Genomic DNA, 21,690 nt, shown 5'->3' with positions numbered 1-21,690 from the left:
ATTTATTAGAAAATGTCTTCACATCAAATTAATTCTTGGCAAAGTATCCTATAAGAACATTGTTTTAATTTGTGTCATGATCACAGTCCAATGTATACAATGTATTAAAATAACATGCAAAATTGCAATGTTCTTGTCCATATTGAATATTTAATAATATTTGACTTTTGTTACAATTACAGTTTAAGAGAAGAAACCGGTAACACTATTTCCAGTGATGTGCCCTTGCTATCTGCTGGCTATATGCTAATTTTATTGTATGCCATTGTCATGATTGGAAGATTCACTATGGTAGAACATAAGGTAGGTAGACTACAATGGCTGTTCTGTGATGCCCAAGTGAATTTGTAAATATACCGTACTTCCCGATCATAAGCCCCTTCCCGAGTATAAGCCCCCCCTCTATTTTTAGACATTTAACGAGTTGAGGGCATCCTCGATTATACGTCCAGGGTGTTTTTTATCGGGCGACGATGACATTTATTAAAATATGTGTGTGAAAATTCACTTCCACATTAAAAAAATTACATCATCAATAATCGGGAAAACATCGTCAGTATGACACAGCATTTGATTGGTTAATGAAAGACTTGGACCTGTTAGGACAAAGGACTTTGTTTCAGTCAAATCATGGTGAAAAGCATCATGGCAGGAATTGCTTTGCATAGAGAGTTTGGTACGATCAGAAACATTCCACAACGAAGATAATGATAAAGATCTTGCCTCGGACTGTTTCCCCACAGACCCGACCCATTTTTACACCGTGATTCAGATAGTATGTAAGTCATATTTTAATAAAATATGTGTATTTTTATGAACATGTTTGTTTCTTCATTTTAAAAGTGTTGTGAAACTGTAGGATGACTTGTTCCGCTTTTTTTCTTCTTCAAAAAGATGTAAAAATACCCAAGCCCTGCATGGTGAATAAAAGATGTACTTTGGATAATTTTCCATGGGTGTTAAGATTGTTACAATTGTAAACCTTGGTCCTTGAGTATAAGCCCATCCCTCAATTTTTCCTATTTTACATGTTTATGCCCCTGAGCTTAAGATCAGGGATGTACAGTACTGAAGAGCATATCCTGTAAAATGCTTTAATTTGGCGCGTCAGTAAGAATCATGAATTTTTATTACAGTGAAACTTTGTCTGTGGTTCTAAACAAGAGTTTCAGTGGCCTTCATAAATGCCATAGAATTATCCGATCACAAGAATGCAACAACAATTGAGCTGATTTTTTGCAGTACATGCGCAGGATCATATCTCAAGGAACTGCATCTCCAATAAAAGTACTGTAAAATGACTAATTTTCACTGGGTTTAAATTTCGCTGATTTACCATGTCAGGCATATTCAGTGGGTTTTAAATTCACAGTTTTATCATTTAGATAATGTCTTCTTGCTATATTTTATATACTCACTGGGTTTTAATTTAGCGCTTTTTCCAAGTCAGTGAAATAAGGAAAATTAAAACCCAGTGAATAATAAACCCTTTTACAGTACATATTTGCATTTATTGCATGCTGGGTAATTCTAATATGACTTTATTACTTGGATCAAAGACAAACAGTAGTACAGTTATAATCAATGTTTGTTTCAACTCAATAGCAAGCAAGTTATTCACCTGTGGAAAAGCGTGATCGATCGCTACTAAAACAATATGTTCATATATTGTTTTATTTCAACATCATCAAGTTTTTTTTTAAACTGTGAAATTTCAATGACTAATGAATGTTTTTCACTATTGCCTGGTGCCTAAATATGATACTGATAGCAATATTCTTCACATCTTGAACTCCATCAGTAATATGACCCTTCGTCCCAAAGATCACCCATGTATTGAACATATATGGTAGTGCAATCATTTTTAAATTTTAATTTCTTTTTATGTCCTAGACAACAGTTCCGGGTATTGAATGTCACTGTTATATCTCTCCTGACCCTTTCTTTGTGTGCAAAATTAAATTGCAATGGCTGCCATAAAGTGTATCTTGCCACAGAAACTGTGATCTGTGTCTGAGACTACATGACAGAGCTGTATGACCATCTTCCAATAATAATGGTATTATTGTAATTTAATGTCCTCACTCTACTATGCGCTCTCATGTTGATTTCGACTCAGTGTTATAAATGTAAAACAAATATTCCAAACTATCTTAGTTTCATTGCATAGTAATATAAGACAGCTGTATAAATTCATATAAATGAAGATATTCCTTGCATTATAAATTATTTCATTGTTTTTTTTTCTGTCCATCCATCCACACATTTGCCCATCCATTTGTGCGTGTGTCTGTGTGTCATATTGTCCATCATCATACCTTGGACTTGCCTTGACCGATTTTGTTCAAAGTTGGTACAAATACAGTGTTCTCCCCAATGCAGTTTAGCTTACTTGTGCTGACCGATAAATTTCTTTCCATACGTCTTTAGTTGCGAATGATCAATGATAGATTTTGTTCATGGATGTAGTCACTTCTCCGGCATTGCTTGGTTACCATATTTACTTTAAAACTTTGAAAGTGCAATAATGATACTGAATTTCTTCTCAATTTCATCATTGCTTTCAATTGCAAATAATTCTAGCCTAGTGGGTTAATGTCATGTATATTTGCTTTTATTGTTTATTTGTTTATTTTGATGTGTTTACATCAACACAACCCAAATTTCACACTTCCTTGTAGTGCTGTTTTTGTTTTGTTTAATGTATTAATTGAAGAATGCTGGAAACATTACAGGTTGACAATAAAACTAGAACAGTCTAGGTGGGATATGTCTTCAAATCTGTCAAGAGATTCGGTGTAAATCACACAGTTACCGGGGGGGGGGGGGGCTACCCTAAAATGCTTTGGGGAGAATAGGTGACTTATGCATGTTAATATTTGTTTTCATTTGGTTAACCCTTTGGCCACCTGATCTCCATTTTTCTCCCAAAAAATCAGCATATGAATATGTCATCCACTCACTATTCTTCAGGCATGCCTTGACAAATTTTCTTCACACTTGGCATTGATTTCACTCATGGCCGGGTTGCTGATGCACATCAGTTTTTTTACCTTGCCCGTACCATCAAAGATGTAAGGGAAAGGTATATTAAGGGAAAAATTTTGTCCGGCGTTGTCGTTGTTGTCGTCGTTAATAATTGTTATTGTGTGCATAATAACTTTACTAATTCTATTCCAAACTTCATCAAACTTGGTCACCCTACTCATCAGTATAAAATCTTCCCTGAGTTTGAACAACAGATGTCCTGTATTAAAATATCATGCAAAAATTGAGAAAATCTGATAAAATATATTGTCTGTTTCTACTTGACTGATCACTGGTGATACACATCAAAGGTCACTGATCTCAGTGGAAATATGCATTGTTGTATGTGTTCAATGAAGCAAATCAGTTATCTTGTAATAATATCCTTGGTAATGTATCCCCTAAATCCCATGGGAATACTATACTGGGTTTCAAAACCAACTCATGGGGAGTTGTTTCACAGTCTGATACTCATTTGCAAACCTACCAATAAAATCTTTACAGAAAACAAGATGTCAGAAAATCAATATAAGCTCCTATGAACTGGGTGCCAAACTTTGATCAAGATCTGAAGCTAATAGAAAATATGTTTAGTTCAAACTTATCAAATCAAAAACAATACATAAAAAATACATAAAAAGCAAAGCGTTGCATCCACATTTTGAAAAGAAAATTGTACTAAAATATATGTATTCTGTATTTGACAAACAGTTCATTCGACAAATGAAAACTTACAGGAATATGTTTCAGCTATTAGAACAGAATGATAGAGTTTTTATAATACTAGTTTAAAAACGCACTTCAGAGATTGCAGTGTTTGAAGATGTAGTTTCTCAGGAGGCAACAGTACTGTTGACTTCTCCCTCCACTGCACACCAACTAACTATTAAGGTTGATTTGCATACAAAGCAGAGCTTGCAACATGATAGCTATTCATAGAGGGTGTTTTTTTTTACTTTTCGTATAATACAGTAGTCACACAATGAGGCAGTTCATATTTGTCTCAGTGAATCATTAATTTTTGACAGACACCTGTACAAAATACTTGGACAATAGCCAGCTAAGATTTTCTGTTATCTTGCATGTTTATGAATCTATTCACGTCTAAATGCAGCACTTTTTTTCTGCGATGAGGCATTTGTTTTTATACTAAAATATCTGAATTACTTTGAATAAAGCTGGAAATTATGTCCCTTAAAATAATTAAACAAATAAGGCACCAATGTTTTTGTAAGATATTTACATCTTTTAAGGACATTCGGTAGACTGATTCCCCACTGTTGGTTTAATCCAAAACTTGTTTGTATTCAAAATTAATTATTACAATGCATATTTATATTGAAACAAACTATGATAAAGGGAATTATATTATATAACAAAGGGCAAGGTCACCAGAGTTCAACTGTTTATTTATTTGGCTAAAAATAAAAATAAAAATGGGGTCACTGGGAAGTGTCATTTGTTAATATTGATATGAATCCTAATATTTAGCAAGTTCCTGGTATGATAATAGTTTTCCTGTATGTATATGTTCTCTCCCATAATGCATTGCATAGGTATGTGCAGTAACATGCTTAGTAGTGTAAAATTTGTAGTTCTCTCCCATAATGCATTGCATATATGTGCAGTAAAATGCTCTGTAGTGTAAAATTTGAAGTTCTCTCCCATAATGCATTGCATATATATGCAGTAACATGCTCAGTAGTGTAAAATTTGAAGTTCTCTCCCATAATGCATTGCATATATATGCAGTAACATGCTCAGTAGTGTAAAATTTGTAGTTCTCTCCCATAATGCATTGCATATATGCGTAGTAACATGCTCAGTAGTGTTAAAGGTAAAGTTCTCTCCCATAATGCATTGCATATATGTACAGTAACATGCTCAGTAGTGTAAAATTTGTAGTTCTCTCCCATAATGCATTGCATACATGTGCAGTAACATTTAGTCTTTCTGCTATGAATAGTTTTCTGATTAATCTAATGGAAGTTTATTGTCTGAATACATCCCATGCTAAATGCTCAATGTGTCCGAATTTAACATATTATTAATAATTCACATTCTTTATTTTTTTTTTTTAAATTTGAACGTAAAAATTCATGAACATCATTTCGCAAATTTGTATATTTTTTATCTTTAATTTTCTTGTGAAAATTATGGGAAAAATTTCTACAGGTTTAATTTTGTGGAAGATGACAGAAGTTAACTTTGCCATCACAATGTTAAATAACTGTACACCAATAAAAATATTTTTTGCTTTATATTTAGATCTACGTTGGTCTTGGTGGCATCATTTGTGCTGGCTTAGCTATTTTGGTCTCTATCGGTTTATCTTCAGCAATGGGGTTCTTTTATGGTCCAGTACACACTATTCTACCGTTTCTACTATTAGGTGAGTAACTATGGTAACTAATCTAATTTATGTATCAACAAGAGAGAGATGATTATGAGAACAGAGCTAATATCACCATGTAATATAAACTTTAATTTTTCGTCACACTCGGTATTCATGTTTGAATACTTTGATAATATTACGGTAATGATGACAATATTTCACTGTCTTTAAAAATCTCAATGAAACTCCTACAAAATTATGCAATTTTCTCTGACTTGCAGAATTTGTTATCGAAATACTTGCTGATACTGAAAATAACATAACATTTGATTGATAAAAGTTGCCTGAGATACATGTGACTGCAATCCTACCTAGTAATAGGAGTACATGCGACTGCAATCCTACCTAGTAATAGGAGTACATGTGACTGCAATCCTACCTAGTAATAGGAGTACATGTGACTGCAATCCTACCTAGTAATAGGAGTCTGCTACTCTTGTGAGCATATATTCGGGCATTTTTGTCTGCCAACCACATCTGATGAAAACAATGATCGAAAACTCTAAAAGAAATTGTGATGCATGTGCAACATATATAAATTTGGTGGTTCAAAATTGTCTTGTAGTTTGTGCTGTTTTCATCAGCTCTTCGACCGGCATTTGGCAGCAGCTCACACAGAGACCATAGTTGTTGAGGTGGTGAACGTCTTAGCAACATAGAAGATTTTGTGAAATAGATCTTCTTAGGAATACAAATGACAAACGCATATTTAGGTTACTGACATCACTAAGCTCATCTGTACTGGGTATAAACTTGAGGGTTCTATTAGAATTATATGACTGGCTAACTTAGTGATATTTTTGACTCCTGTGTACAAAGCACAAAAAGGGAGTCTTTGCAGTTAGTGTGTCTGTATGTGTGTGTGTGTGTGTGTGTGTGTGTTCGTGTGTCCGTCTGTTCCACTGATATCTCGAGAACCATACATCAGTTTTTGATGAAACTTGGTGCATAGATGTCTGGGCCAATGCGCAGATTTGATTAGGTTTTGGTAAAAATCCCATGCATATTAACTACCTAATTTGCATGATAATTAGCTGATTTTTAGCTGTTCCATGACTGTTCCACTTATATCTAAAGAACCACTCATTGGATTTTGATGAAACTTGGCACACAGATTCTCCAAACTAATGCGCAGATTTGATTAGTTTTGGGTAACAATCTGTCCAATATTAATTACCTAATTTGCATAATGTTCCACTGATATATAAAGAACCACAATATGAATTTTAATGAAACTTTTAAAGAGAACTATGCAGAAACCCAATTAGTTTTTGGTAAATATTTATGCTTATTAATCACCTAATTAATATACCGTTAAAGTCCTAATATAAACCGCATACGTAATAGTAACCGCACCCCCAATTCCGGCTTCGGGGTTAAAGAGTTCTTAAAAAAAATTGAAAACTTGAAAAGTACCTATTACTAACCGCACCCCCAATTCAACAAGACCGTGACTGACTTCATTGTTTCAACCAGCTGTTCCAAAACGGCATTGTTCCTAATTCTATTCATTTGTTTCGACAACATGCCTAAAAATATTCACACCTATTTATTGTTCAGCGGTGATAAGATGTCAGACAGGCAATGAAACTGCTTTTGTTCTGGCGGCGACCTCTGTCAATACTCTTTCTGAATACGTCTGTGTTTCGTAAGTTTTAGACAATGAGCTTTTATCACCGTAAAAGTGTTAAACTGAGCATTGAAGAATAATTTATCTTTCGAAAACAAATAATTTCTTGATTTAAAAAAAAAATCATGTCGTTTTCCCATGGAAATCAAAGGCAAAAGATCGCACTACATTATCGGTAAATCTCTTCCGTGTTGCATTCACCATGAGGTCGCTGAACTGTCATTAACATATTTAAATGAGCTATGTAATTTAGACACGTGGGCACCATCCAGCATTTTGATTGGTTAATTAGCGACTTGACCTATCCGGTCAATAATACATCACGTGAGCATTCAAAAACATGGCAGATATCGTATCGGCTGTTTACATGTGACTGAAATCATTCGCTTACAGGGAAACTAAGTTGAATTTTACTTGCATTTTATAACAATTCAACGAATTTATTTTTCGTGCGTTATTGTAATCACTACTAAATAATAATCACCAATATCAACACTTCGAAAACAAGTAAGTTATTCACTTGTGACCCGCAGCATGGCCGGATCGAGCTACCGTTATGTGATCATTTGCTACTAAGCAGTGCATTTGTGTTTTTATTTGAAACTTCTGTTAGAATATACTTTTCGTTACCAAGAAAATTAAAAAAGTAAATGCATATTACATTAAAAATACTGAGTATTTTTTGCATCATGTGGAATTTTTTTGATTGACTGTAATTTTTCAACATTTCGTAACGCCTATTTTAGAACCAAAATAAGGCCTTTCACTCTTCCCCGACGCCTATTCAAGAGATTGTACGGTGTATTGTTTGTTTTGTGCATGTGTTGTGGACAAAAAATGACCACGCCCATTGCAATATGTACGTAATATAAACCGCACCCCGAACTTGAGCTTTTGATCCCAATTTTTAAATTGATACATTGTAATATAAACCGCGGTTTATAATAGGACTTTAACTGTAATTAATTAACACTGATATCTTAATTACTGATCATCACAGTTGAATAAAATTTGGTACATAAATGCTCTAGGACAATAGACAGGCCTGATTAATTTTGGGTTAATATTCTCTAATTAGCATAATAATTCATAATTCTGTTCTGTTCTGTTCATATTAGTTACCTGATTTACATAATTAGTTTTCAGCTTTTCCATCAATATCTCATATACAAGTAATTTTTAATTAATTTTTAATGTGTCTTCAATGTGTACTCTCAGCACATGGGAGTTCTTTCTAAGCTTTTTTTGATTTCTACCTAGGTATTGGTGTGGATGACATGTTTGTTGTTGTACAGGCACTCAATAACTTATCTCCTGAAGTAAAACAGCATGGTAGTACATCAGAGAAAATAGGACAGACTCTTAAGCATGCAGTAAGTCTAAATACAGTAATGACATTTACCTTACAGTTGCATTCTGGGATAATAATACATTCTTGGGGTAGTCACCAATGACAGTTACAGTGAATGCGTGTGAAGGAATAATATTATGACTGTTTCTCCGATAAGCTCAGCGTGATGTTTACAATAGTGCATTTTGAAAACTGGTGCCAATGTCAGCCAGGCATGGGTCGGGCATGTCAGGTCTCAGTTCGGTGTAAAGTTACAGCTTTGGTTTAAAAAAAAAACAGTACGAGTTTTACACATTTACCTTAACTCTACCCAGTGCTTATCGGTGAAACAATAATATTATTAGTTTATTTACACTGCCATTAGTGACTACACCGAGTGGTCGTTCGCTTTGCTCAAGTGTTATGGGTATATTGGTGTTTTAGGGTAGTCTTATGACATATGTATGGTACTGTATATGCTCTATTAGCAGCTCATCCAAGAGAAGCATATATAAGCCACAAATTACTTTGCTTATTTTAATCATGGTAATATCTGAAATTTATGTAAGTGCATGCATTACTAATGAGCAAAGACGGTATCAAGGTTTATGAGGTATATGTTACGTGATATGCTGTGAAGGTCTTGTGTGTGTTAATTGAACAAATTTATCAATGTCATCACATAAAATGGACCTATGGGAATGTTCAATTGTGTTTTTTGCAAAAATAAAATATCGTTGCATTCAAAAATAAGCAGCACATGTTATTTGCCTTATGATTTTTTTGATCATCTTGTAATTTGTTTGACTTCTTCAATTCAAAATCTTTATTGCATTGTTAATAATGCTGCAAGCTGTATAAAAACTTCAACATTTGCCACTGAAGGTTTGGTTAGAAAAACAAATACCTAGAATGAAGTAAATGTTACCAATAGAGGACGTTATACTGAATAGAATTTATCCACAGACAAGCCATGCCTATACTGATTACTTCTCATACCTATACTGATTACTTCTCATGGATTTCTTTCAGGGTGTTTCCGTGACAGTAACATCTATTACAGATTTCCTAGCATTTGGTATCGGTGCTACAACCATTCTTCCAGCTCTCAGGTCTTTCTGCTTCTTTTGTGCCATAGGCATCCTTTTCTTGTTTTTGTTCAGTATCACCATTTTTGCTGCAATGCTTGCAATTGATCTTAATCGTATCAACGCCAACCGAGATGCTTGCTGTTGCTGTTTTACACATAGTAGTTCCTATCAACCGTGGACATGCGGCACTAAAGACAGACTACAGTACTTCTTCAGAAACATTTATGGTAGTTTTATTATAAAGTTACCTGTAAAGGTAAGGCCAGACAAAAACAATTCTAAATGGTTCTAAACGGGAACTTACATTTGGGTTCTGTCCATCAGTGATATGTTGTGTTTGGACAAGTACATGAAGTCGTGAGTTTGCTTGTTGCTTGTCTCTACCAAGGTATGTGTGGGATTCAAATCGGTACTCTGTAGCGTGACATTGAGTTGGACATATTGATACGCAAATGAATAATCTAAAACAAACAGGGCTGGAGACTAACCACTAAGTGTTTGTGAACTCTCATTGCAAGAGAAATAGCGCCAGATAACACATCGTACATGTCTACACACCTAATTACGGGCTTTCAATGGCTAATTCTGAGGTCACGAAACCATGAAAATAAACATTATCTTTGGGAGTGGCTGAATTATTAGAACAAAAACAAAAATTATATTTTGAGGGCCATTAACGTGAGGGAAAAAAAGGTGCAGACGGTCATTATATGCACCATACAGTAAGAGAGTCATGTCATGTTTTGTAGACAATGTCTCGGTTCATTCTTGCTGCTTGTCTGGGGAAAAATGCAACTTTCGTAAATTATCTGCTTCTGCATTTTGTACAAATTTTTAAAAGGATGTTCATGATGAGAATCAACGTTTAAACTTTTTGCCAAAAAACAGTTGCTATGAACACCTAAGATAAGGTTCCCAATAATTCCTACTACTGGTTATATATTTCTCCCCAGATATGTGTCATTGTTGTGGCACTTGGTTTGCTCGCAGTCAACATCTGGGGAACCATTAATCTGAAACAGCAGTTTAAATTTGAGTGGTTCTTACCGGAAGATTCTTTCATTGTATCCTACATCAACACAGCTGACAAGGTAAGCATCTTTTTCTGTATTCTACCTCAACTCGACTGACCAGATAAGCATCTTTTTTTTATCCTACCTCAAAGCAGCAGGTGAGGTAAGGGCATTCGATCATTAAATATGGCACATATGGGGGATAATCACATCTCTATTGAAATATAGCAAGTAGCAATTTGTGTTTCTTCCAGAAAGTTGTGTTTTTCCGCTTTGCTTGTAAATTGTTTTCAGTTACATACTGTTATCATCGTTTAGTTTAGTATATTTCACTTTTTGGGTCTAACACAATGGCCAACACATGAATACATAACACGAAACACTGGGATAATACCAATAATGTATTGATCTATCCTAGTAGTTATAGAATTTATATTTGTTTTCAGTTACATACTGTTATCATCGTTTAGTTTAGTATATTTCACTTTTTGGGTCTAACACAATGGCCAACACATGAACAAATAACACGAAACACTGGGATAATACCAATAATGTATTGATTTATCCTAGTAGTTATAGAATTTATTTTTGTTTTCAGTATTTCCCATCATCAGGAGTACTAGCAAATGTGTATGCAGTCAACGTGAATTATTACACCGAGTTTGAAGCGATGGATAACATCTACAGCGAACTGAAGGATGACCCCTATGTCTTGGACTCGTCTGTTGACAGTTGGTACAATGATTTTAGAAACTGGATGGTAATTACTAAAGCCGGTGATGTTTATTTGGGAGTCAGTAAGTATTTGTAGCAAGCGACTGTTTGATTTGTACAAAATTCAGTAATCAACAAACATTGGAAGAGTGTTCTACTCTAACCCAGAATATTTTTATTATAAAACAACATCAACAGCAAACAGTGCAGACAGGTCAGTATAACCTTGCCGAGATTCAGGTGTGGGTATTCAAAATGGCTGTGCTCAATGTTCGATCATTGGCTGAATATGTTAAAAATGTGTTTTCTCTCACATTCTTAATGTAAACTCATATGGCTGATAATATCACACTTTTGTATACAAATATGTGTAACACGATAAAACAAAGAATGCAAAACAACAAATATGCGAAATGAAGCATTTTACAATGGTACATGTATATATTTAAAAGCCTTAGAAATTATATTACTGTAAAAGGATTAATTATTCACTGGGTTTTAAGTTAGCTTACTTCGCTGACTGGAAAATGCGCTAAATTATAACCCAGTGAATAATTAATCCTTTTAAATATATACATGTACCATTGTAAAATGCTTCATTTCGCATATTTGTTGTTTTGCATTCCTTGTTTTATCGTATTTAGCATAGAACACATTATCTAAATGATAAAACCGTGAATTTAAAACCCACTGAATATGCCTGGAATCGTAAATCAGCGAAATTTAAACCCAGTGAAAATTAGTCATTTTACAGTATTTGGTTAAATAAAAGATACCATTGGGAAAATGACTAAAAAGTAGTTAAATAATAATAAGAAGGGGTACCTGTGTTTAATTGTTTCCATGGAAACAATGCTTTTGTGATTTGCCTTGACATTATACATGTATAATTACAAATTACTATTGTCTTTCATAGATGATATGCCTACAAATGAGACTGTATATCATGCCTGGGTTAGTGAGTTTCTCAGTACAACTGCTGAAGGCATGCGTCATGTGGATGATATCAAGTTTGCTGGGGGAGAAGTGTCTGTAAGTAATTACTTGGTTGAAATTGTTATGTTTGCACAATGTTCATGGTTTTATGTGTTATACTTTTAGAATATTCTGCAGTATAGATTACTCATAACTATGTTTTGTGTTTATTTTATCAACAAACCAAAGTTAAAACACAAGCTGATGGTCATACATATCATATGCAACTCATACATGGGGTGTCCCTATATTATAAATCAAAGAGTCAATCAAACTACTAATTGTTTGGCAAATACATGAAATCATCACCTAGACAAATGTGAAAACATCACCTAGACAGCTGGAAAATGAAGTTTTGTGCAGAGCAAAAATTCACTTTCACATCAAATGATATTATCATAAATCTATGCCATATTGCTTGGCATGTCATTGCCATGCATAATCATTTGGTTAGCTTTGTATCTTACGTATTGAAAAAATATGGAAGAAATATGAATGATGCTTCTCTCAATCTGATGATGCTTGATTTGTCAGTCAATCAATTAATTTGATTCAGGTCTATTTACTACGTTCAATTACACACCATAGACTCTGGTCAGTCAAAATGACTATTTTGAACTGTAGGCATTAATCTGCGATTCAGCCAATGACGGAGAGAGAAATCTAGCTCAGGGGAAGCCCCATGACCTCATAGATTTTCTTCCACTTACATAACACGTGACCAAGGTCAAGAGAGCAATGCCATATTGTCTTAAAAATTGATTTTCATTTCAGTCAAAATGACTGTAGACATTAATCTACGATTCAGCCAATTAAATTCATTAATTTAATTGTAATTCTTTTTTTTTCAGTTCTCGCGAATTAACTTTCAGTTTCGTACGTTGGAAAATTCTGCTGAAGAAATTGAAGCGATGGATAGTGTTAGGAGTATAGTTAAGAACGCTGGGTTTATCGAAAACGATGCAAGTTTTGTTTATTCCGAGCTATTCCTTGGTTGGGATGCTAATAAGGTGATTAACATTAATTAAACTTTCTTCTCAAACGTGCAGCCTTTTTACTGTCTTTAAAGCAATCCCTTTAAAGGCTCTTACAAAGGTGAATGAGACCCTTCAAAAGACTTTTTTTTTTTTTTTTTTTTTTTTGTATTTAAGCAATTTTATTTCGGCTGTTCAATAATAAATAGCATACATTTCTGACATAAAAATGAAACTCATCGTAAACATACATTTCATTATTTATTCTATTATTCTATATTCAAAAGACCTTAACCCTTTGACCTTTAACCCTTTGAAAGCCCAAGCAAACTTTTGTTACCATTTATAAAACAAATATGAATATTTTTTTTCAAATTTTCTGAAAAATTGTTATCACGATCTGTCAGCAGTGGGAAATTGTGTCTTTGACACAAAAAATGAAATTATAAAAAAATAAAACTGAGTCTCCTGAACTTTGCTTTTTATTATTATTTTATAGTTATTATTATTATTATATTATTTACTAGACTGTTTTCCAATTACTGGGAAATCCTGCATTATGCATGAAATTGAATATAAAAACATAGGTTGGTAACCGTGGAGTGATGTCAAAATATCACATCACATTCAACGAGCACAAAAGTATTTTAGGAGTATTTCCTCACTTAAGGTAGAGATGCAGGTTCGTGGGCACTTAGGAGTGAAATTTTTTTTTTTTTGCTTTTTATAATCCCAACAGTCTTTGCTATAGACTGTTGACATTTTGTAGACTAGTGAATAGAGAATAGGGGAAAACACTCAAAAAACAATTTTAAAATATAGATAACAGGTGCAAACATTCTCTTTTTTGAATGCTTAGCAAGATTTAGCAAGGCTGTACATAAATAATGAAAAAGAAACATTGTGAAAAAAAGAAATGACGGGATCTCCATATTATGCACTATATTTAACTTTTAACAGAACTATAATACATTTAAATTTGGAACTGTTACACCCATTTTAGTTATGAGCATTAGCAAACTTCTTACTGAGTGAATTGTCATGCAAATTAACAATTATCTCAGATTCTTTTTATTGCACATCCCAGAACTTTAAAAAAAAATAGCTTCTAGTGCTTTGACCTTTTGTTTTAAAATTTTCGCAAATGATTGACAATGTGTTTGTCTTCAAAACGCCGTCGGGGCATTGTGTTTGGTTGAACAGTGTTACAACAATCGTACATACAACTAGCCTGGGTGTTAATTTATGCATAAACTTGAAGTAGTGAAATTTGAGCTGCTGACAACTGGTAGACAGTTTTCAAGACGGCACTTTCTTCATAGTAAACAGATGTACCCATAAACCAATTTTGACAGGAAACAGAAGCATGGTTTAGAAGCTAATTTTTTTTTAAATCACTTTTGACCAAAAAAGCACATTTTTGTGCATATTTCAAATTACAGTGTCCATAAAAAAAAATACTAACAAAATTTTAAAATTCATACAATAAGCTTTCCGAAAATGTATAGTTTTGTGGACAAGGGAGGTCATCTTGGTTTCCTAATTAACTAATTAAAATACCTGTCAGGTAAACTGCATCTCTACCTTAATAATGTACTATATACATTTTAAGATCGTCAATTTTAATGAAGTAAAGGTATCTATTAATGCAATATTCCTCTCTCAAAGATCAGTATTTCGACATAAGAGCTATAAAAGAAAGTTAGATTTTTGTGGCAGACGTTTGGTCTGCACCTTTCACGTAATACATGAGGTCTGATGAACTGAGATTCACCAAAGGTTCTCACTGCATTAGTAGGCCTTCTTTGCACTGACTGGAAAATATGAATGGGCTAAGCTTTCCAAAAGTTAAAATGTCTTCGTTGAAGACCAATATTCCTTTAAAGGCCTTCTGATTGAAGTTATACAGGATAGATCAACATTCTTGAAGTGTTGAAATATATATTGTTATTATAATATAATTTCATAATACATCCTTTTTAATATTAAATTTTTTTAAATATTTTCTCAGGTGATCAGAGCAGAGTTGTATCGTAACTTAGGACTTGCTTTGCTAGCAGTATTTTTAGTTACTCTGATATTAATTGCAAACCTATGGACATCAATATTGGTTTTCCTGTGTGTAGCGCTAACACTGGTAAGAATCAGCATATACTCAAACATACAACAAACAAACACACAGTAATTGCAAAGGTTAGAAATACACCAATCAGATGCCAGGGAACTTTATTGCTTTTTCATTTGTAATTTTTCATGTTTTTTTCTTACTTGGGTCACATACCCCCCCCCCCCCCCATTTACAGTTTCATATACATCGTGTGAATAGGTTCACATTGCCTGAACCTTTTCACCACCAGAATTTCTCATTCAAATTTGTGTGCACTTTTTATCATTTATTCTTTAATATTTCTAGAAATGAACCCTAATTTTGGAGCCAACAGACAAAATTTAAGGCAATATTCACTATTTTACTCAAAAAAATTTGGCTATTTTTGTCCCAGTTGTCTGAAGGAATGTGCAGACTATAAGCGGGACTATTTTGTGAATTTGTGATGAAAAGAGGGAACTGGTGGTGAAAAGGTTATAAAGTATTCATCCATGTTATTTGAACTACAGAACTATAATTTCTTATCTTCAGGTGGATGTAACCGGTATGATGTATGTATGGGGATTAACTATTGATACTGTAACAACTATTAATCTAATTCTAGCTGTGGGATTAGCCGTGGATTATGCAGCACATATTGGTCATTCTTTTATGACAATCACAGGTTCAAGAAATGGTAAGAGTTAATTTTAGAATTGTTGCGACAACAATAGTGATCTGTTTATGTATGTATACTTTTTAATTTCTGCAGCCAGAATTTTTTATGCCAATATTTTTGAATCATTTGATGAATTTGGAAATAATTCACTATTGTTTTTTTTTATCTGCATTTACTGAGGAAATGTTACAATTATTCAATGTCATGACAGAAATTTACACAGATGCAATGCGTTGCTGTGGTCACTGGAGAAGTACCCGGTGAAGCAAACATAGTCTAAAAAATATTATGCATGTATATGAAGTTTTGCAACATGTTATACCGGTATTTGTTTTCTAATTCTTGTAATATAAATAATTTTTTTTTGTCCTGCATAATAAGTTGGAGTGTAAATTAATAGAATACAATTCTTAGGAACATCATGAATTAAAAAGGGTACATTTAATAATTAGTGTTTAAAAATAATCTTGGCATGTGAGTTATAGAGAGCATCACTTAATGGAGTTTTTACAATACTTGTAGTTCAATTTCTTAGTAGGATTGTTTTCATACACTAGCTAGCTCCCAGCAGTTGTCAAATACAGTAAATGGCTGCCAGGATCTTTTGTTGAAAGTGTGAGAGCCACATGACTTGTTTTTGCTCCTTAAATATTGTGACTTTGCCCCTCCCCCCTCCTGTTTACATACACATAGGTCAGAGGAACAGTGAATACAATGATGGTAGAAAGTAAGACGCGTATTCAACGGTAAAAACAAGTCTCTCTCTCTTAACAAGATCTCAACAACTATCAACAAATGACGTCTATTCAACCATAATTATAAAATGTCTATTGTTTACAGATCGTACTCGTCAAACTCTGGGTGATATCGGTCCCGCTGTATTCAATGGTGGATTTAGTACATTCTTAGCATTTGTACTCCTTATTGCATCAAGTTCTTACATTTTCAAAGTGTTTTTCAAGGTGAGTGCATTATTTCACTTCCTTCATATCATTGTCATTCAAGATTAATATTCATCGACTCATTAACCCTTCAGCTTGAACACCAAAATCAACTTTTCCGCCTTTCACATGTAGGTGTAATGTCATCAAAACTTGTTTTCCGCTCAAATTTTAACTAATGTTTGAGTCATTGAATACACCTTAGTCTTGTGTAAAGCAGTACATGTATATGTACGTGGTCTGTTCCACTGATACCTCAAGAACCAATTGTTGAATTTCTATGAAGTATAAATATGTTCTTTGGTTGAAATCTATACATAATATGAGGTTATTACAAGGATTCCTCAAAGTGTGCATGAAGACAGTATAAGTACAGCTGGAGGATCGACCAATGCACAGCAGAGGTTGATGCATGGCGTACTGTCTGAGTGCATACTTTGAGGTATCCTCGTAATAACCTTATTATTATACATCTTTTCTTTCCATGGGAATGCCAAAATCTGAAATGTTTAGAACAGAATCAGAGAACTTCTTTGTGTGGAGTCCTGTTAAACTCTGGTGGCAGCCTTGTTTGTTTTTATTATTGGAGATGCTAACGGGTGTAATCATTCCATATTTGGAATTCGCATTTCCCAATATTGTTGGATGAAAATACCCCGTAAAATACTGCAAAATTATGGCATGCTGTAACTTATGGTGTTAGGGTGACAGATATATAATAATAATTATTATTACTCCACAGATTTCAATAACATAATTAAAGTACTATTACCGGTAGTAATATTCACTGCTAACTATTTTAGTGATTCCAGGATTTTACAAAATTTGGTGAAAGTCACCATGTTGTAGGGCCCAAGGGAAATTTTAACAAAATTTCTTCAAAATTTAAAAAAAATTATCTCTTGCAAAATTAAAAAGTGTTTTCAGTACAGGTTAGTTTTTCCAAGTTCCTGCCTGATAAGTGTTGATTTCTCACATTTGTAAAAACAATCCACGCAGAAATCTGGTGAAAGGCAGAGACACATTTATTGAAACAAACAACTACTACAAAACGAATAAAATTACAGATTCAATGAAATACAATTAAATAAACTACTAAGTTGGGCAGGGCGCCCATTTCTACCCACCTCAATAACCTACTTTTTCCATTTCATATAAGCGAGCTTGTTGAGAAAATCATGTCAACCACACCTAAGCCACAATGACAAATGTGTTTTTAGGTGTCAGATATTGACATTGTATCTTAAGTTATGCTAGAACTATATACTAATAACTACTACCTAAAATTATTGGTTATAGATATTTTTCCTGGTAGTTTTGTTTGGTTTATTCCATGGCCTGGTATTTCTACCCGTGATGTTAAGCTGGACTGGTCCATCTCCTTATCTGTCAGCAGAAATATCATCGACTGATGAGGATTCTGATGACGTGAAGCTTCACCCAAGGGAGAACGCTATATCCAGGGCAATGGAGGGTCATACGAGTCCCATTCATATACCCAGAGCGAACGTAGCTGTAGTTGTGAGCGAAACTCAGGTAATTATATTGATTGTACACAGAATAATGTAGACTGCTGACTCATTTGTCGACCCAGACCTTACCTAGGTATAGTCATAAACGCAACTTGGGATTATACAGGGAATAGTTGTAGATTGCTGATTCTGTATCTGCATTTATATATCTGTATAACATATATCATGATAATTTCCCAAGCATTAGCGACCGTGCTGATCTTCTTCATGCTTAAAAACGGTTTTAATTAGTTTGGATCATTCTATCAAGTCCAATGTCAGTGGTGATGAGTGAAGCACTTGTCTTTCAACTTACACGTTTTTCATTTCCAAAACAATGAACCAAATGTTTTTGTGTTTGCAATTTCCTATTATTTTCAATATATTTATTTTTAATATAATTAGTTCTTGATCATATATGCCTCGTTTATTAAAAGTATAATATTCTTTCTTTCTTTCACTCGCCTTCTTTAAAAGTCAATTTACAAAAACTAGTTCAATTACGATTTTTGTTATTAGCCAGTTCCAAGAAATAACATCTGAAATTTCTGACACAATTTGTCCTTCCTTGAAAAGTTCATTGAAGACACAATTGATACATATTAAATCTTAGTAATTGCAGTCAATAAACTTTGTTTAAAGGTCTGTGACATGTAGTACTTTTATTTATAGAATGAAACTGCTACGACAAATAATGGTATTTTCATAGGAAGTAGACAAGCAAATTATACCTCGCCTAATATTCAAGCTACAGAGGATGATACATATAAATCACCATCATCATCACCGTCCAGAACATACAGTAGTCATGTTTCTCCTACAACCATACCAAGTGTTGATGCCTAAGCAAAGGGTTATGCAAAATAGTGATGCAGTTAGCAGAATAAATGTTGTGTGAATAAACTTTTGTTGCATGTTGCTTCCTTGTTGTTCAGTTTACTTGTAATATTGCATTATATATTTTTCCAAGTGTTATCCATAATTCATTAATGTGCTATCCAGGGTTCATTAATGTGCAATCCAGGGGAGTTAATTTGCAATCCAGGGTTCATTAATGTGCAATCCAGGGGAGTTAATTTGAAATCCAGGGTTCGTTAATGTGCAATCCAGGGAAGTTAATTTGCAATCCAGGGTTCATTAATGTGCAATCCAGGGGAGTTAATTTGCAATCCAAGGTTCATTAATGTGCAATCCAGAGAGTTAATTTGAAATCCAGGGCTCATTTATGTGCAATCCAGGGCACATTAATGTGCAATCTAGGGTAGTTAAGATGCAATCTGGGGTAGTTAATATGCAATCTAGGGTAGCTAATTTTCAATCTAGGGTAGTTAATATGCAATCTAGGGTAGTTAATATGCAATCTGCAATCTAGGGTAGTTAATTTGCAATCCAGGGTTCATTAATGTGCAATCCAGGGGAGTTAATTTGCAATCCAAGGTTCATTAATGTGCAATCCAGAGAGTTAATTTGAAATCCAGGGCTCATTTATGTGCAATCCAGGGCACATTAATGTGCAATCTAGGGTAGTTAAGATGCAATCTAGGGTAGTTAATATGCAATCTAGGGTAGTTAATGTGCAATCTAGGGTAGTTAATGTGCAATCTAGGCTAGTTAATGTGCAATCTAGGGTAGTTAATATGCAATCTAGGGTAGTTAATGTGCAATCTAGGGTAGTTAATGTGCAATCTAGGGTAGTTAATGTGCAATCTAGGCTAGTTAATGTGCAATCTAGGCTAGTTAATGTGCAATCTAGGGTAGTTAATATGCAATCTAGGGTAGTTAATGTGCAATCTAGGGTAGTTAATGTGCAATCTAGGGTAGTTAATGTGCAATCTAGGGTAGTAAATGTGCAATCTAGGGTAGTTAATGTGCTATTTAATGTGGCAAAGTAATGTGTATTTTCATTTGCACCACATAGATTTACATCATGTGTTTTCACATCTGGCCCACATAATTTTGCATTATGGTGAAATCCATACTGTAGCTAATTATACGCAAAAATGTATTTAGGTGCTTTAGTGAAAATAATTTTGCTTATTCATTCTTTGTGCCAAACAGCATGTAACTGTTCTGATTGCCACTCAGATTCTGCTGTACATTTTTACCTCTTTTAGTTTATTTATAGAAATGGACGCTTGTGTTCGTTTTGGCGATTGTTTGTGCATAATTTAAATGATAACATTTTTTTTATACAATAACCAAAAAACCCTTGCCACAAAAGCTGTAAAATTTACCATTTGATAAATAATACTTTTTAAAAAAAATAAATATGTACATGTACGTACATTATAATATTTGCTTTATTTATTTGTTTTTACTAATACAAAATAAGATGTGGATTATGGAATAAAAAATGACAAAATAATAAAAAAAAATACATGTCATACATACAAATCTGTCAGATTTGACTCTTATTGTAAAATCTTACATTCAATTAATAACCATTTGCATAAAATCCAACTTTTGTATCTATAAAGTGAAGTTTATAAACCAATGCATTCATGCACCCAGATTGAATGCCAACAGGGATATCACATTTTGTGTATTAATTATATATTTATATACAAATTATTATTCAGGTTACACCAATAACACTGTACAGTTTGTGTTTGAATGGCAGCCTTGTATGAAAGCGATATTTCTCACTAAATTATTACTACACCCAGGGAAAAATGTATAATTATAAGGTTATCACCGCTGAGAATATCGCGAAGTATGCACTCAGGCGACACAGGATTGCATCCACCTTATAGGTGCTGATCAACACAATCACTATACTGCCTCCATGCATAGTTTGCATATATTCATAACCTTTTATTATCCAATAATATTTACAGAGTATTGAATTTACTCGTGTACTTACTATTTGTATATAATGCATATGATTGATGGTTTTATAAGCTCATTTATTTTTCTAAAAGAAAACAGTGTATATTAGTTAAGTCATAAATTGTAAATTTTAGTTCTCTGTTTATAGATTTAATACTTGTTTACTCTTCTGAATTTGATGTACCAGTACTATTTTGTTTAACATATTTAAGTTCAAGAAGTAAAATATTTTATATAAATGTTCAAATACTTGTTTTATTTGCAAATCTGTGTTAGTGACTGTGGTCATAAAGTGTGTCAGTTATAAATGTTTGTGTTACAAGTTTGTGTAGTTTTTTTGTCTGAATGTTAACCTTTTCACCACCAGTCCTCCTTTTCATTACCAGTTCCTCCTTTTCACCACCAGTTCCTCCTTTTCACCACCAGTTCCTCCTTTTCACCACCAGTTCCTTCTTTTCACCACCAGTTCCTCCTTTTCATTACCAGTTCCTCCTT

At 33.6% G+C, this 21,690-nt stretch overlaps 1 protein-coding gene across 3 annotated transcripts in view; it reads left to right on the top strand.

The window, feature by feature from the left end:
- The window catches only part of LOC100376894 (patched domain-containing protein 3-like), a 33,896-nt gene extending 12,454 nt beyond the window's left edge, over positions 1-21,442 (top strand). The window contains exons 7-19 of one of the 3 annotated variants that reach the window (XM_002739420.4): positions 183-303; positions 5,296-5,419; positions 8,313-8,425; positions 9,415-9,729; positions 10,427-10,564; positions 11,085-11,283; positions 12,117-12,232; positions 13,027-13,185; positions 15,161-15,286; positions 15,788-15,932; positions 16,755-16,876; positions 18,155-18,391; positions 19,039-21,442. In XM_002739420.4, the coding sequence (XP_002739466.3) occupies positions 183-303; positions 5,296-5,419; positions 8,313-8,425; positions 9,415-9,729; positions 10,427-10,564; positions 11,085-11,283; positions 12,117-12,232; positions 13,027-13,185; positions 15,161-15,286; positions 15,788-15,932; positions 16,755-16,876; positions 18,155-18,391; positions 19,039-19,212 (2,089 nt within the window). In that variant the 3' untranslated portion in view covers positions 19,213-21,442. Of the gene's footprint in view, positions 1-182; positions 304-5,295; positions 5,420-8,312; positions 8,426-9,414; positions 9,730-10,426; positions 10,565-11,084; positions 11,284-12,116; positions 12,233-13,026; positions 13,186-15,160; positions 15,287-15,787; positions 15,933-16,754; positions 16,877-18,154; positions 18,392-19,038 lie in introns of those variants that run through there. The other 2 variants (XM_085503154.1, XR_014930342.1) reach the window with 2 other exon arrangements.
- Positions 21,443-21,690: the final 248 nt, after the last annotated feature.

Source organism: Saccoglossus kowalevskii, chromosome 9 (assembly GCF_978046115.1).
Source record: "Saccoglossus kowalevskii chromosome 9, keSacKowa6.1, whole genome shotgun sequence".
Lineage (NCBI taxonomy): Eukaryota > Metazoa > Hemichordata > Enteropneusta > Harrimaniidae > Saccoglossus > Saccoglossus kowalevskii.
The sequence above is the reverse complement of the archived record's forward strand: the minus strand, read 5'-3'. Positions and strand labels throughout refer to the sequence as shown.